The sequence below is a fragment of the Lepidochelys kempii genome, chromosome 3 (genome assembly GCF_965140265.1).
Source record: "Lepidochelys kempii isolate rLepKem1 chromosome 3, rLepKem1.hap2, whole genome shotgun sequence".
Lineage (NCBI taxonomy): Eukaryota > Metazoa > Chordata > Testudines > Cheloniidae > Lepidochelys > Lepidochelys kempii.
The window spans coordinates 185,202,631-185,218,987 of record NC_133258.1 but is presented as its reverse complement, the minus strand read 5'-3'; the positions used below and the strand labels follow the sequence as shown (position 1 = coordinate 185,218,987).

The window sequence follows — 16,357 nt, the reverse complement described above, 5'->3', positions numbered from 1 at the left end:
CCCTCCTGTCCCCCAAACACACAACATACAAAAGTATGGAATATCATAAATCCCAGATGAAAGTCAGTGGGAGATGTGGGTTTTCTGCACTTCTGGAAATCAGACCACTTATTTAGGTTCCTAATTTAAGCACCAGTTTCTGAAAATGTTTTGGTTTAACTTCCAGCTAAGAATTTCAGTGCTTTTATAGGTTTGTATGAGTGTCTTGTTTGTGAACTCAAACCCGGCCAAGTGCATGTGGATATAGTTTAGACGAAATGCTGCCAGCATACCAGCACTTCAATCTCCATTATATTGGTCCATAGGAAGTAAAACTTAATTTGGAGACTAAATCAAAGTACTAAACAGCAATCCAAAAAGGCTGTTGAACTGTTGCACATGCACTCCGATTCTGTGTTAAAAATCATGAAATATCTGTTTTTACATAATGAGAGCATTAGTATGATACTTGCCTTGTGCAAGTCTATAACTAAAAACCAAATCATTTTATATGAAGCTCAAAGCAAGAGAAATAACTAAATGTTACTTTGTATCCACATTATCCAGATATTCATCTCCATTGATTTCAAATACTCAAGTCTGTAGCGCAGTCAAACATAAAGAGCAGCCCTGCACCTGTGTAGTACCATCAATGAAAGAAAGCTAACTCTGAAGAGGCTTCAAAATTTCTTTCAGAAATACATTTTACATTAAGTCAATCCTGATTAAATTTTTGTGCTCTAAGTGCTGTTCAGTTTGTCTTATCTTGCCTCTACTACTGGCTGAAAGGAGAAGGGACACTTCCCAGTTAAGATGAAGAAGCAGAAGAAGTGTTTTCCATTGAAACTGTTCGGAGTGTACAAATCTGCAGAATTTCCTTATGGATGGAAAACTTTGTGAATTTTAATTATGAAATGAGACCAGTAGTAGTGCCTATTACTTAGCATTATGCAGTCAAGTTCTGTGGTAGTTCACTTCAGCCTGCATCACCCCTGCTATTCCACTCTTTGGTCTCTCCTGAGAAGCAGCTTCCCCTTATGCTGGCTTTTGTGATAAATAGTCTCGTAATGTTAGACAGTTTCATTAAGGACTTAATTTAGATAACCAAACAGATTTTGGATCCCAGTTGTCCAGAGGCAGAAGGCTAGACCACTGCCTGGTCTTTAGGCCTCTTTATTAATATTCTGTAGTTGCAGGATTATTGAGAAGCTGTAGAGTTTTTGGTCATGTGTACATTAACATTTGGATTTTCATAAGCACTGAGTGTTGGTCTAACTCTGTTTCAGAGAATTCAGTGGGCATTTTACCATTAACTTCAGTGGGAGTAGAGTTAGGGCAATGCAGAATGCTTTGTAAGAATCCCACCCTAAATTGTGGCTGCCTGAAATTAGTAATTACTGAGGGGCACAGATTTGACTGTACAGAGCATTTAGACTAAATGACTGCACAGAGAAGGAGGAATAAATATTGTACATGTAGAGAATAAAGGAAGAGATCTGAGTACAGGGGTAGGGAGGTGAGAAGGATCTGTCCAGGAGGCTAACGAAGCAATAGTGACTTCTAGTGTACCTAGTATGCTCTTTGTATCGTGTGTGTGTGTGTGTGTATTAAAACACAAAGAACAAGAGAGAAAAAGGGACAGATTTTAATTGTACACTTACAAGAATTTTACCACTGGCTACAAGAGATACCTACAGCATCAGGGTTTGTTTATTAATTTTAAATGACTAATAAAGTTATATCTGTTCTAAATTACTGTAGGCAAGAAGGGTAGGTGTCAGCAGCAGAAAATAAATAATTGTATGGACACTAAAGTGAGTACAGCTTTATCATAATTAAGAGTTAAACCATTTAAATAATAATAATAGTACCTAGCTCTTACATAGCAATAACAACAAAAAATTATATCTTCAGAAAGCAAGAATTTAGGAATTACCTTCTTCCAGGCTAAAAAGAGAGTTGGTCTAGAGCTTCAGTAACAGCAAAATCTGTGTGCTGGTTGGTGACTAATGTTCCTGAGTGTTGAAGAGAAGCTGTTGCCCAACCATGCATGTCAAGCTCAACAAGGAGTCAGTTTTGGGTGGTTTTTAATGGAGTTCATCTCAAGTGAGAGGAAAACGGGAAAAGATGGTAAAGCTCATTTTGGTAGTAACCAGCCTACATTCAGTTACAGTTTAAGCGGGGGAAGCCAACTTTCAAATTTTTTTGCATTCACTGTATTTATAGTCAAATAAAACTTTCTAAAATAAGACTAAAGTGCCATAAAATCTAAAGATAAGATCTGAGGAAATGTATATAGCTGTGAACATAAAGGTTATGGTAATTTTTAAAGTGAATAACATTTAGATGTCTGTTACACCTATTAAGTCTAAAACAACAGATGCAAACCTAAAGTCAAGAGGCATTTTATTCGTAGTAACTGAGTGCAAATCACTGTAAAGGTCTGTGCAAGATAACATTTTACAATACGAGAGATTTACACATTCGGCAGAGGAAGCTGAGTATTAAGATGCAAATCATTAATTTAGCACCAGCCACAAGAGCACACTTTGATATCATTTTAGGAACTTCTCTTTCTGGTTTGTGTTTATAATATGACACATCAAGTCTTGGCTATGTTTCTAGACAGCATTGGGGAACTTTTTGGCATGCTCAGTATTGATAAACCCAAGTACTCAGAAATCATGACTCAGGCCCCCCAAAAATGAGATTTTTAAAATATTTGGGATTCTTCTGGATTTTGAGTCTTTAGGTTATATTTGTGTCATGTTTTCAAGCACTTCTGCACATCCATTAGGGCTGGAAACTCATTTTGAAAATTCAGATTTGTGATTCCTGGATTGGGGGCTTTAAGAATAACTCAAAATATGATAAAATCATGAGCATCTCTGCATGCTAGTAAAATAACTGGATCTAAGATTGTTTATATTTAGTAGGAAAAACGTTTTTATGCTAATACTTCTGCATTAAGTACTCCTGGGGAATTCTGCATCACTGCGCACACACAGAATTCATGTGCCCCACAGAATTTTTTTTTTCCGCAGAAAAGTGCTGCAGTTACATTTTTTGCCCACCATGGGCTGCTGTGGTGCCAGGACAGAAAGCTGCTGCTCTTGCCCAGCAGCAGCCCCAGCTGTGGATAGGGAAGAGAACAGGCTGGGTTAGGAAGCACAGGATATGGGGGAATGGACAGCGTGGGACACATGGGGCTGCTGGAGGGTCACAGGTTGGGTTCAGAAGGGCTGGGGGTGGGACAGACTGGGGTGGGGCCTGAATGGGAGATGAGTGCAGGAACACAGTGGGGGGGGCAGGGGCTGAATGCCAACCCAACAACCCTCCAAGTTCACACCCAGGCTCCTTCCCGGCAATTATTTCCCTCTCCCTCAGCTCCTCCATTACCTCTGACTCTCCCAAGCCTTTGCACTGCTTCTGAGGGGGGCGGGAAATATGGGTCTGTATTGAAGTTTAAATGAATTATTACTCAAAGTTCTCTATTAATATGCCTAGCAAGGAATCTATTTGTCAAAAAATATTTCCTGAATCTTTTTTGTTGTCTGTATTGTTACAGACATACTTGCTGACGGGTATTTTGAAATGAACCACGAAAATAATGGAAATTGGTATGATTATACTATGTTTTTTCGACAAATAAAATATGTAGAATTTTGCAGAATTTTTAATTTTAGGTGCACAATTCCCCCAGGAGTAAATAAGGTGTGAATAAAGAATGAGTCAAGCTGTTTTTAAGGATTAAGGTTATTGGGAGGTATTTCTGTTATTGAGATTTCCTTCAGTCTCTTTATGCGCTTCTTAACTACTTCATTAGAGGTGTAGACAGAATGATAAAGCACTTCAGGTTTCCTACCTTCCCAAGGAAAATGAAATATATAGTTGACAAAAAAATTAAGGTTATAAATATAACAAGATGACTGAGATTTTCATGCAAGCTGTGTCAGAAATCTGCATAGGTGGGGGGAAGGGAAAGATCGATTTTGTAGAAATGTAAATATAAACTTTCATCTTTCCATTTTTTCGTACGAGCAAACCATTTTAAGTTTATCTGGTGAAGTCTTGCTGTGAGCATGAATTTTATAACCTCTGGCAATGTGACAAAAAAGCAAGATTGAGGTAGTTTAGCTTTGTTGCAAAAGCCTGTATGTAATGTTGTAGTATTGATACATTTCAAGTTTAGCCTAGCTGCTTTGAGGAAAAGCTGATTTCCTTTGCACTGGAGATTCCTTTCCCTACCTCCCCGACTCCCTTCGTTCTGTGTGGTACTACCAGCAAGGAAATGTTTGCAGAACTATGGAGATTGAACTGAAGAATTAGTGCTGGAGTATTGGTAGCTTAGTTACAGATTGCACTGCGTCAGTCTGCTCCACACCCAGAAGACAGTCATGTGACTTAGGTCCTGCTGCAGTTGTGCAGCAGACAAGACTGCAGACCTCTGGGGAAACTGATGTTTCATATTTCAGACTGTAGATTTCTCCAATTGCAGCTATTGGTATGCATAATTGATAATCACAGCTGGAGAGTAGATCGTGAGGAGAGATGGACAGTCAGCTGAGCAGTTGGAAAGATAAGGGTATTTGCTATTTATTTAACATTTTTATTAAGCTAAACTGTGGTTATTTTTCAGTAAAACAGACTTGTAGCATAATTTTTTTTAAAGTTGTAAGACATGGTGAAGTATGTAAAAATGCTAAAGGTCTAGAGTAAAAGGAATAAATGATGACCAATACAAAGTAACAAAAAATATTTAAAAAAGAAAAATAGCTTGTATGACACACTGCAAATATCTTAGCTGGTTAGATTTTTGCAGTCCTACATAGCATAGCACGGAATAGCTTGGTTCAGTGTGTACCGCACAAATGTCAATGCAGCCCTGATTTAACCAATATGTTGCTTTCAAAGTTTTTAAGTCCTGTTAATTGTTAAAGCAATCAAATTTAATGAGGTTAAATGTGCCTGTGTGAAGTGTAATCTATGCTGTGTTGGTCTCAAGATTCTAGAGAGACAAGGTAGGTGCAGTAATACCTTTTATTGACAAGCTTTCAAGTTTACACAGAGCTCTTCAAGTCTGGAAAATGTACTCAGTGTTGCAGCTAAAGGCAGGATGGCATATATTGTTTAGCCTAAGTAATTAACACACATTTTAAGGGACTTTGGCAGGTTTGGTCACAGAGTCCCCCTTGGGACTGTCACCTGACGTGCTGAAATTACCTCTGAGCTCGTTTTCCACTGCCAGCTTGGGACTCCAGAACCCTGCCTTGTGGGGGTGCCATGCTAGTCTGCTGCAACACAGACCCAGGTCTGGTCCACACCCCCAAAGCTGCAGACTTTAACCAAAAACTGCTCAGCAAGTCACTTATCTCCAGCACCCAGGCACCCAGTTCCCAATGGGATCCAAACCCCGAATAAATCCGTTTTACTCTGTATAAAGTTTATACAGGGTAAACTCATAAATTGTCTGCTCTCTATAACACTGATAGAGAGAGATGCACAGCTGTTTGCTCCTCCAGGTATTAATCACTTACTCTGGGTTAATAAACAAAAGTGATTTTATTAAGTATAAAAAGTAGGCTTTAAGTGGTTTCAAGAAATAACAGAACAAAGTAAGTTACCAAGCAAAATAAAACAAAACATGCAAGTCTAAAGCTAATACATTAAGCATCTGTTTACAGATAAAACCTCACCCTCAGATATTTCAATAAGCTTCTATCACAGACTTGACGCCTTCCCAGTCTGGGCACAATCCTTCCCCTGGGTACAGCCCTTGTTCCAGCTCAGGTGGTAGCTAGGGGATTTCTCATGATTGCAGCCCCCTTTGTTCTGTTCCACCCCCTTTTATAACTTTGGCACAAGGCGGGAATCTTTTGTCTCTGGACCCCCACCCGTCCTTCTAAATGGAAAAGCACCAGGTTTAAGATGGATTTCAGTGACATGGTCACATGTCCTGTGAGGCCCCAAGTCTCCATTCTTTCCAGCCTGACTCACAGGAACACAGAAAGGCTTACAAGTAAACAGAGCCATTTACAACCAATTGTCCCAGTCAATGGGAGCCATCAAGATTCTAAACCACCATTAATGGCCCAATCTTTGCATAATTACAACAGGACTTCAGAGTAATACTTTATATTTGTAGCTTCAGATACAAGAATGATACATTCATACAAATAGGATGAACACACTCAGTAGATTGTAAGGTATGATTACAAAGCTTATAAAGAGACCTTTTGCATGAAGCATATTCCAGTTATATTATATTCACATTCATAAGCATATTTCCCTAAACATATGGAGTGCAGTGTCACAGGGACCGTTCAAGGCCTGTTAACACCTCTCCAGTCATATAGGGGAAAGGGGAAAAATAACTGGAGGAGGGAGGAGTTAAATGTGTTATAGATTATTGTAATAAGCCATAAATCCAATATCTCTGTTCAGTCCATGTTTTTAGTGTCTAGCAAAGTTAAGAATTTAAGTTCTCAGGCTTGTCTTTTGAGAGTGTTGTGCAGGTTTCCTTTGAGGATGAAAACTGAGAGGTCAGATACAGAGTGATGGCTTTGCGAAAAGTGTTCACCCACAGATGATAAGGTGTTCTTGTTTTTTATCATTTTTCTTTGTGAGTTCATTCAAGAGCATAGTGATTGTCTAGTTTCACCCACACAATTGTTTGGGCATTTAGTGCACTGGATAAGGTACACCGCATGTGATAGGCAAGTGTAGGACCTATGGATCTTGAGACTTGTGTTGTGGGGGATGTTGATGATCATAGCAGTGAAGCTATGTCTGCAGGTTTTGCATCTGTTCTGGCAGGGTCTGATGCTGCTTTGAGTTGGTGGGTCCTGATCTGGCTTGCTTCTGATGATGAGCTTGGATATGTTGGAGGGTTGTTTGAAGGCCGGAAGAGGAGGTTCAAGGAAAAGATTTATTTCAGGGTGTGGTTCCCAGTATGGGTTGAAAGTTTGATGATATGCTGTATGGGTTCCAGTGTAGGGTGGTAGGTGACAACTAGAGGTGTGTGGTTGGAGAGGGTTTTATTACTGTATTGAAGCAGATTCTTTTGGGGTATTTGGGTGACTCATTCCATGATGCAATCTACTTTGGGGGAGTGTCCTTATTTGGGGAAGGCAGTTTTGAGTGTAAGGTGTACATCCCAGACTTCCTTCTTGAAGCATAATCTGTGATATCTACAGTCAGGCACTAAGGTAAGTTTCGGAGTAGCAGCCTTGTTAGTCTGTATCCGCAAAAAGAACAGGAGTACTTGTGACACCTTAGAGACTAACAAATTTATTTAAGCATAAGCTTTCGTGGACTACAGCCCACTTCATTGGATGCACAGAATGGAACATATAGTAAGAAGATATATATACACATACACACACACACACACACACACACACACACAAGTTGGAAGTTACCATATAAACTGTGAGAGGCTAATTAGTTAAGATGAGCTATTATCAGCAGGAGAAAAAAACTTTTGTCGTGATAATCAAGATGGCCCATTTAGACAGTTGACAAGAAGGTGTGAGGATACTTAACTTAAGGAAATAGATTCAATATGTGTAATGAGAGACTGGGAGTGGCTGGGTCATTACACATGTTGAATCTATTTCCTTAAGTAGCCCAGGAAAGCTTACGCTCTAATAAATTTGTTAGTCTCTAAGGTGCCACAAGTACTCCTGTTCTTTTGACTGTAGATAACAGATTTCTTGGTGTGTTTGGGCTTGTTACTGGATCCGTGAAGGTAGATGTGGTGGTCTGTGTGTTTCTTGTGTATAGGTAGGGCCCTACCAAATTCACAGTCCATTTTGGTCAGTTTCACTGTCATAGGACTTAAAAAATCATAAATTTCATGATTTCATCAATTTAAATTTGAAATTTCACAGTGTTGTACTTGTAGGGGTCCTGACCCAAAAAAGAGTTGTGTGTGAGTTTGCAAGGTTATTGTAGGGGGGTTGCGGTACCGCTGCTCTTAGCACCGCTGCCAGCAGCAGTGCAGAAGTAAGGATGGCATACTATGGTATTGCCACCCTTACTTCTGTGCTGCTGCCTGCAGAGGTGGGCCCTCAGTTAGCAGTCACTACTCCCCAGCCACCCAGCTCTGAAGGCAGCGCAGAATGGCAATACTGTGACCCTCTATCCCCCCCAAAAATAACCGTGTGGCCCCAGCCCTGCAACTCCCTTTCGAGTCAGGACCCCAATTTGAGAAACACTGGTCTCCCCTGTGAAATTTGTATAGTATAGGGTAAAAGGACACAAAAGACAAGATTTCATGGGGGGAAACCAGATTTCATGGTCCGTGATGCGTTTTTCATGGCCATTAATTTGGTAGGGCCCTATGCATAGTTGTCTGTAGGGTACCATCATTGAAGCTGATCATGGTGTCCATGAAGTTGATGTTAGTGTGGGGGTGTTTTAGAGAGAGTTTAATGGATAGTGATGGAAATCTGTTTAGGTCCTCTGTCCAGAGGATGAAAATATCATTGATGTATCTCAGATATATCATTGGTTTCATGGTGCATTTGTCCAGAAATTCTTCTTCAAGGTGGCCCATGAAGAGGTTGACATATTGGGAAGCCATCTTAGCACCCATGTAATTTACTCATTTAATGAACACTAGGTGGAAGCACAGTACACCAGACTTTCTCTTGTTATAGTCTATTTATATTGTATGCTTAAAAACATTGATTGTTTACAATCTCTCTTACTGGATCACAAATAAGTATTTTTATGACTAACTTTCAGAATTTGCCAGCATAATCTACAATAGTTTTAGATAAGTAGTTGAGTTTAAAATAGTGTGACCTTTGTCCAGTAACCACCAATCTGCAATCACCCTTCTGACTCTTTCTGAATCATTTAGAAGTACTCTGTAAGAATTTAAGTCCTATTTGTATGTGTGAGCTTCAGATTTTGTCCTGTTGATAAGCTTTTTAGATCTACATACTCAGAAATAACTTCTTAAGGGGCCCTGTTAAGCTTGGTACTGGTATGTCCAAGTTTGACTATTTTTATAACTGGCTGTCAAGGTTCCTTCCCCACTCTGAACTCTAGGGTACAGATGAGGGGACCTGCATGAAAAACCCCCTAAGCTTATTTTTACCAGCTTAGGTTAAAACTTCCCCAAGATACAAACTATTTTACCTTTTGTCCCTGGACTTTATTGCTGCCACCACCAAGCGTCTAACAAATATAACCGGGAAAGAGCCCGCTTGGAAACGTCTTTCCCCCCAAAATTCCCACAGCTTGGTAGGTATCGTCCACAAACTTTGTAAGTGTACTCTCTATGCCATTATCTAAATAATTGATGAAGATATTGAACAGAACTGGACCCAGGAACTGATTCCTGTGGGACCCCACTCGTCATCCTCTTCCAGCTTGATTGTGAATCACTGATAACTACTTTCTTGAAATGGTTTTCCAGCAAGTTATGCCCCCACCTTATAATAGCTCCGCCTAGGTTATATTTCCCTAGTTTGTTTATGAGGTGGTCATGTGAGCCAGTATCAAAAGCCTTAGTAAAGTCAAGATATACCATATCTACCGCTTCCCCTCTATCTACCAGGCTTTGTTACCCTGTCTAGGAAAGCTATTAGGTTGGTTTGACATAATTTGTTCTTGACAAATCCATGCTGACTGTTACTTATCACCTTATCATCTTCTAGGTGTTTGCTAATTGATTGCCTAATTATTTTTTTCATTATCTTTCTGGGTACTGAAGTTAAGCTGACTGATCTGTAATTCCCCACGTTGTCCTTATTTCCCTTTCTATAGATCGGCACTATATTTGCCCTTTTCCAGTCCTCTGGAATCTCTTCCCATCTTCCATGACTTGTTGAAGATAATCGCTAATGGATCTGTTATCTCTTCAGTCAGCTCCTTGAGTATTCTAGGATGTATTTCATCTGTCCCTGGTGACCTGAAGATATCTAACCTAATCTAAGTAATTAACTTGTTCTTTCCCTATTTTAGCCACTGATCCTACCTCGTTTTCACTGGCATTCACTATGTTAGACGTCCAGTCACTACTAATCTTGAAATGAGAGAAAAAGGTGGTACATTGTCTCATGAATACATGTATTTTTCAGGTAGTATTTGCCTTCCAGTTTTGGAATAGTCTAGTAATTATGGTGGGTTTCCAGTGTTCTTTGGGTTCTTTCCAGTGTTCTGTTATTGTTACAGAATTCCCCCAGGAGTAAGATAAGGGAAAGGAGGAGGCATGGCCAGAGTATTCTTATGTCCTGAATATATTATGCCTTGCAGTGGCCCCATGGGCCAGCAGTATGGTGCACTTTAGGACATCATATTTGTTCTCTAGCCTGTTTGGATACCCCTGGTTTAAATTAAAACAGCAGCTTTATTTTTTACATCTGTTTTTTTCCTAAGGGTCTTTTAAGTAGAAAACATAACATTTTGGAGACCCAGCAGCCCCTGAGCAGGGCAGATTGCCTCCTTTTGATCCCTGCAATGAGCTCTGGGAGAAATATGGCTCTTTGACTTTACAGTGCTCTCAAAGCAAATGTCCATGACTGTAGTGCTGCTTCTCAGGGCTTGCCTACATGGGAACAGGCAGGAAAATTAATCTGAATTAACTAAAGGTGTTAATTTGAAGATGATTCATTGAACCACATTAAATCCCCATGTGGATGCCACTTCAGAATTAAAGTAGTGTTAATTCACTTGAATTCTGAATGAGGGTGTTCACCAGGGATTTGCTGCAGTTTAATGTATCCACTTCAAATTCACACCATTAGTTAATTTCCTGGATGTGCCTGAGTAGATAAGCCCATAGTAGAAGGGCCAGTCTACACTACAAAATTTTGAGTATACCCCTATGGTGTCATTCCACTTACAGCAATCTTAAAATCAATCATGGGACGTGAGACAAGGTCAGAGGTCAACAGGGTGGAGCTGATTGGACCAAGCCATACTTTAACCATATTCATAGGTTCATAGATACTAAGGTCAGAAGGGACCATTATGATCATCTAGTCCGACCTCCTGCACAACGCAGGCCACAGAATCTCACCCACCCACTCCTGCAAAAAACCTCTCACCTATATCTGAGCTATTGAAGTCCTCAAATCGTGGTTAAAAGACTTCAAGGAGCAGAGAATCCTCCAGCAAGTGACCTGTACCCCATGCTACAGAGGAAGGTGAAAAACCTCCAGGGCCTCTTCCAGTCTGCCCTGGAGGAAAATTCCTTCCCGACCCCAAATATGGTGATCAGCTAAACCCTGAGCATACGGGCAAGATTCACCAGCCAGATACTACAGAAAATTCTTTCCTGGGTAACTCAGATCCCACCCCATCTAACATCTCATCACAGGCCATTAGGCCTATTTACCATGAATATTTAAAGATCAATTAATTACCGAAATCATGTTATCCCATCATAACATCTCCTCCATAAACTTATCAAGTTTAATCTTAAAGCCAGATAGATCTTTTGCCCCCACTGCTTCCCTTGGAAGGCTATTCCAAAACTTCACTCCTCTGATGGTTTGAAACCTTCGTCTAATTTCAAGTCTAAACTTCCCAGTGACCAGTTTATATCCATTTGTTCTTGTGTCCACATTGGTACTGAGCTTAAATAATTCCTCTCCCTCTCCAGTATTTATCCCTCTGATATATTTTTAGAGAGCAATCATATCTCCCCTCAACCTTCTTTTAGGCCTGTCTACATTATAATTACATTTGAGCTGTGGATCTGGTTACAACACTGTTCCAGCTTTCAGTATAGAAGAGACTTTAACTGTCTTCTGTAACATTCATAGAATCATAGAATATCAGGGTTGGAGGGGATCTCAGGAGGTCATCTAGTCCAACCCCTTGCTCAAAGCAGGACCAATCTCCAATTTTTGCCCCAGATCCCTAAGTGGCCCCCTCAAGGATTGAATTTACAACCCTGGGTTTAGCAGGCAAATGCTCAAACCACTGAGCTATCCCTCCCCTTGCCCCAGCCTCTTCTCCCCCCCCCCCTTTTTTTGATTGCTTTATTCCCATTATGGAAGATGAATAAGATCTCATCTATGGAATTGTGTTGTAGCTAGATCCTCTGACTCCCTAGTAATTGTAACACAGACAGATCCTCGCAGAACTGTAAAGATCTGAAATGTACCGTGATTTTGTTACATGGTTTAAAGTCAGTTTCGAGCCAGGAGTAAATCAGGTTATAACACAATCCAGAGTGAGTGCTCTCATAACTATTATCAATGCACACATTTTGCAAATGTATGTAGCCATCCCTTAATTTAAATATGAGCAGCACTAGACTGAAGGCTTTCATTTCAGTGAAAGGGGCAATGAGATCAGTTTCTTTCTGGTACAGTCGCAAAACTCACCAGCATCTTGCAGTCACTGTTGTCTTGGCTTAAGTTTTTGTGAATGGTTTTGTTGGTAAATATTGGTTTAACCAAGGATCTTTAGTTTACAGTCCTCAGTAACCTGCAAAATCCTGTGTAGTAGCCCACAGAGGAAGAATGCTTCTTCATTCTTGCCTGCCTCTGTTTTGTAGCTACTTTGATCCCTTGCTGATAGCTCTTCCTTGGCTTTGACTGCCTAATGCTTTTCACAGAAGATGCTGCAATTTTTGAAGACCTGTGTGGTACTTGCTCAGAAGCAGAATGAGGCAGCCAAGCCTAAAGAGGATTTTTGTATCTAGAAAATCTAAATTACGAAGAGGGCCAAGCTTCTAGCCCACAAATGGCCCTGTCATATTTGTTCTCTAACCTGTTTGGATACCCCTGGTTTAAATAAAAACAACAGCTTTATTTTTTACATCTGTTTTTTTTCTAATGGTCTTTTAAGCAGAAAACATAACATTTTGGAAGTCATGTATATATTTGTTTTAATTTGTCTTACTGGAAAATGATGGTATAGTAAGGGTTAACATAAGACCTTCACAGGAATTTTCCCATATAAGGTACTATCATAATACGTATTGTAGATGGTTGATTTGACAGAAATATTGCACCCTATAGATGCCTGTTAAAGCTGCAGATATTCAATGCTTCTTAATAGATTCCCATGTTAGTACACCAGCAATTGTAAAATCAGGCCAAAAAATTGTAGTTGTCTGCAGCTGTGAACTTTTTTTTTTTTTTAACTGGTATTTGAATGAAACAGTCATCAAAAATTTCAACTTAACTGTTAGACTACAGGAGGGTATTTGAGAAATGTTTTCTGATTCATGCATTAAAGTCTCTTAAATGAGATGGGATTTTGTCCTTTCTTTGTTCTTTCCTTTTTTCTATATAGAATCTTTATTTGGCCCTGAAATCTTTTTTATGCTAGATGTAGAATGTTTACTTGTCTGATTCTGTTGCAAATATCTTTTTTTTTTTTTTTTTTTTAATACTTTAACTGCATTCCAAGGACTTACTGGAGAAACAACTATTGGCTGAACGCTTAAAGCATTCTGTGTTAGTCTGTGAGGCTTCTAACTGTAGTAGTGAGGCGGCAGGCAGTTGCGTATATCAGTTGACCTTTGAATACCCTAGCCGGAAGTGAAAAGGTTCTGGCTTGTCAGCTGTACAAGATCTGGGTGCATGCAGGCAAACTCAAGATGGATGCCAAAATTGGTTAGTTCTTTTTTGTTTTAATATATATACATGAATTTAAAACTCTCTTGTGAATCCTGAGGCTTTTAATTTGTTCAAAAGACAAAAACAGTTTCTTGTGGCTCATTTATTTTTTGGGAGAGGATTTTCAGATTAAATATAAAAGCGCTTGTTTTTGTCACAAAAACAGCTATTGAAACTGTTCAGCCTTAAAAATAAGAACCTGTGATAGAAAAGACTTCAGAGAATTCAGCAATCAGCCTCTTATCACTGCATTTGCTTTAAAGGCAAAATGTAATTGGATGAGTTCTGCATGTGAGGCATGGATGCTAGCAGTACTATTTTTAGATGTGCCAGATGACAATTCATGCTTACCATATGTAGACAGCTGCACTTGCTTTAGATTAGGCCTGGAATACTTACATTGAAGGACTGTAATTGTAGTTTAGACAATGTAAATTTAAGCAAACACAATTAGCATAAGGAAGGATACTGTTCAGAGTGTCCCAGAGTATGTTTACCTTTTGTGAGTATACTGTGTTTAAAGCCAGCAGGCTGTTTTCACTAATATACAGTTTGGATTTTCTAAATTACCTTGTCTTGGGGGGGGGGGGGGGATTTAAAGCAGCTTTTATCTTTTCTCAGCCACATGGACTAAAAGTTACAGTTCAATTTTGTAATTGTTTTACAAGATTGTTTACATTATTGAAAAATGAAATGAAACAGTATACATGTGGGATTAGCATTGGGGCTTATATGGTATTTCTCATTTTGAATGGGACAGGGCAGAGTATATGTGGGGGAAATGTAAAATGCAAATACAGTTCCAGGTCCAAATGAAGGAAGGGAGTAGATTGAGGTCACCAATCTTCAGTCATTAAGGAACAAAGTATTTGAAGCTAGGACTCTAGTTTTTTGGAAGTCACTATACAGATGGACCCTTACGGACTACCCCAATTTTAGAATATCTACCTTTCCAGTGAATGTTACTGGGAATTTTCGTGATTGCTGAATTACTGCCATTACATTTGTTGTTTTTAACTGTGCAGATGTAGTCCTTTACCACTGTTACAAACTGTCCCTATAAAGAGACAATAACATACGATTAATGCAGATCTTAAAATAAAAAAATCATAACAGTGAAGCTATTGTACATATATGAAAATTGTCAGGTTTTTTTTAGAAGTTTCAAAGCATAGAGTTCTTGTTTTTCCACCACCTGCTGATTAGTTCAAATCTTGTATTGAAATTATTTTAAAATGCTGAAAGGAAGGCTTCAGTTCCAAAATTGCTTATGCGTGTGCAGTTGTATGAATAATTCTATTGGCTTTTTATGTATGATAGTAAAGTTATGTCTACACAGGTATTAGCGGGATCTGGCCCTAAGGTAGCACATAATTATTTAAAGCTAGTGCATACAAATTTCCATCAGATTATACATACCACCTAATGTTATTTCAACTGCTTATCTTGTTTTGAATTAATATACGGATTTATTCTGGATTGTGGTTGTTTTGTAGTTAGAGTAAAATTCTTAAGGTAGACAAGATGCTGTTGGAGTGCTAAGCTCACATAAAGCTTAATATAACCAAATTCAGGCAGATAAACAGATGTCCCAGTGGTTTTAGAACAGATAATAAACATAGTAGTGCTTCACATTTTGAAAAGACTGGATAACTAGCTAACATTATTTATAATGCTAATAAAGGTTTTTTCTTTTACCCTCTTATATTGAGCTCTGTATCTAATAAATTTTACATAATCACTATTGATGGAGAGTGATGATGTGGAAGAGAACCCCTGCCCCCCACGCCCAAGAAATCAGCTATAAAGTTAGGCAACTCAAAACTCACCCATGACGTTTCCCATTACATAGCATTGAGAAGTGTATAAAACCTGGTTAGATCAAATACTCCTGCATGCTACAATGGAGGTTCTCACTAAATCTGTGATACTTCACTTAAAAATGCATCAGACTCAAACCCAGAAAGAGGAAACTTGATATTTTAACCCAGTGGCCAAAGATTTACGCAAAGAGCAATTAGTCTGAACAGTAATACTAAAAATGGCATCATGTGTTTCTATGGTTATATAGAAAATATATGCTCAGTTTACAAATAAACATTTTGCGCATCATTGGCTTGCAAATTTAGCTTTGACTGGAAATCAAACTGGGTTCTCCTGAGGTCCCTTCCAGCCCTACATTTCCATGATTGTTCCTAACTTTGCATCAGCATCATCACCAATAGAAAAGGTTTTGCAAGCCCAATTATGCCTTCAGTTATATTTGTGTAACCAGCCCCACTGTCTTAAAATGCTGCCCTCGGTGATATCTGTGCACTTGCCTTCATTGGGTTTACACGGGTGTAGTGGTTTCCAATTCAGCAAACAATTCTGTTGATTAGCCTCAAGAAAAACAGAATCTTTCTTTTAGCTGTTGGGTGCACAGAGGTACAGGAGTAAAAAGCAGTAAAAACTTGTCACTGTTGTGAGCAAGTGTGACTCAGAATGCTCACGAAGAGCAGATTAATTAAGATTTCATTTTGATGTAGTCTCTTTTCAGGGTAGAACTGCCCTTGAATTTTAGCAAATGCATTTTGGGTAATTCCAATAATCCAGAGTCTAGTGTAAAACCAGTTCCAACTCTTCTCAGAATGCTTATTGTTTATAATTATAAACTTTTAATAATGTAGAAATATGAGATATTGGGTTCAATTATTTAAGATGTAATATTCAGATAAAACAAATGTACACTTGTCATATGGATGTAAGAGGTCTTGTATTCTAATTTCAGACCTTTTAACTTTTAG

The 16,357-nt window shown here is 39.0% G+C and overlaps 1 protein-coding gene across 11 annotated transcripts in view; it reads left to right on the top strand.

Annotated features, from left to right (window-relative positions):
- Window positions 1-16,357, top strand: part of RTN4 (reticulon 4) — a 56,042-nt gene that overhangs the window by 27,262 nt on the left and 12,423 nt on the right. The window contains exons 4-5 of one of the 11 annotated variants that reach the window (XR_012158286.1): window positions 9,760-9,928; window positions 13,363-13,467. The exons of 6 other annotated variants lie outside the window; for them this stretch is intronic. Coding sequence is in view for 4 of the 5 variants with exons in the window: in XM_073339287.1 (XP_073195388.1) it covers window positions 9,760-9,824 (65 nt within the window). In the remaining variant the exon portion in view is untranslated. 4 more of the 11 variants (XM_073339288.1, XM_073339287.1, XM_073339291.1 and 1 more) reach the window with 4 other exon arrangements.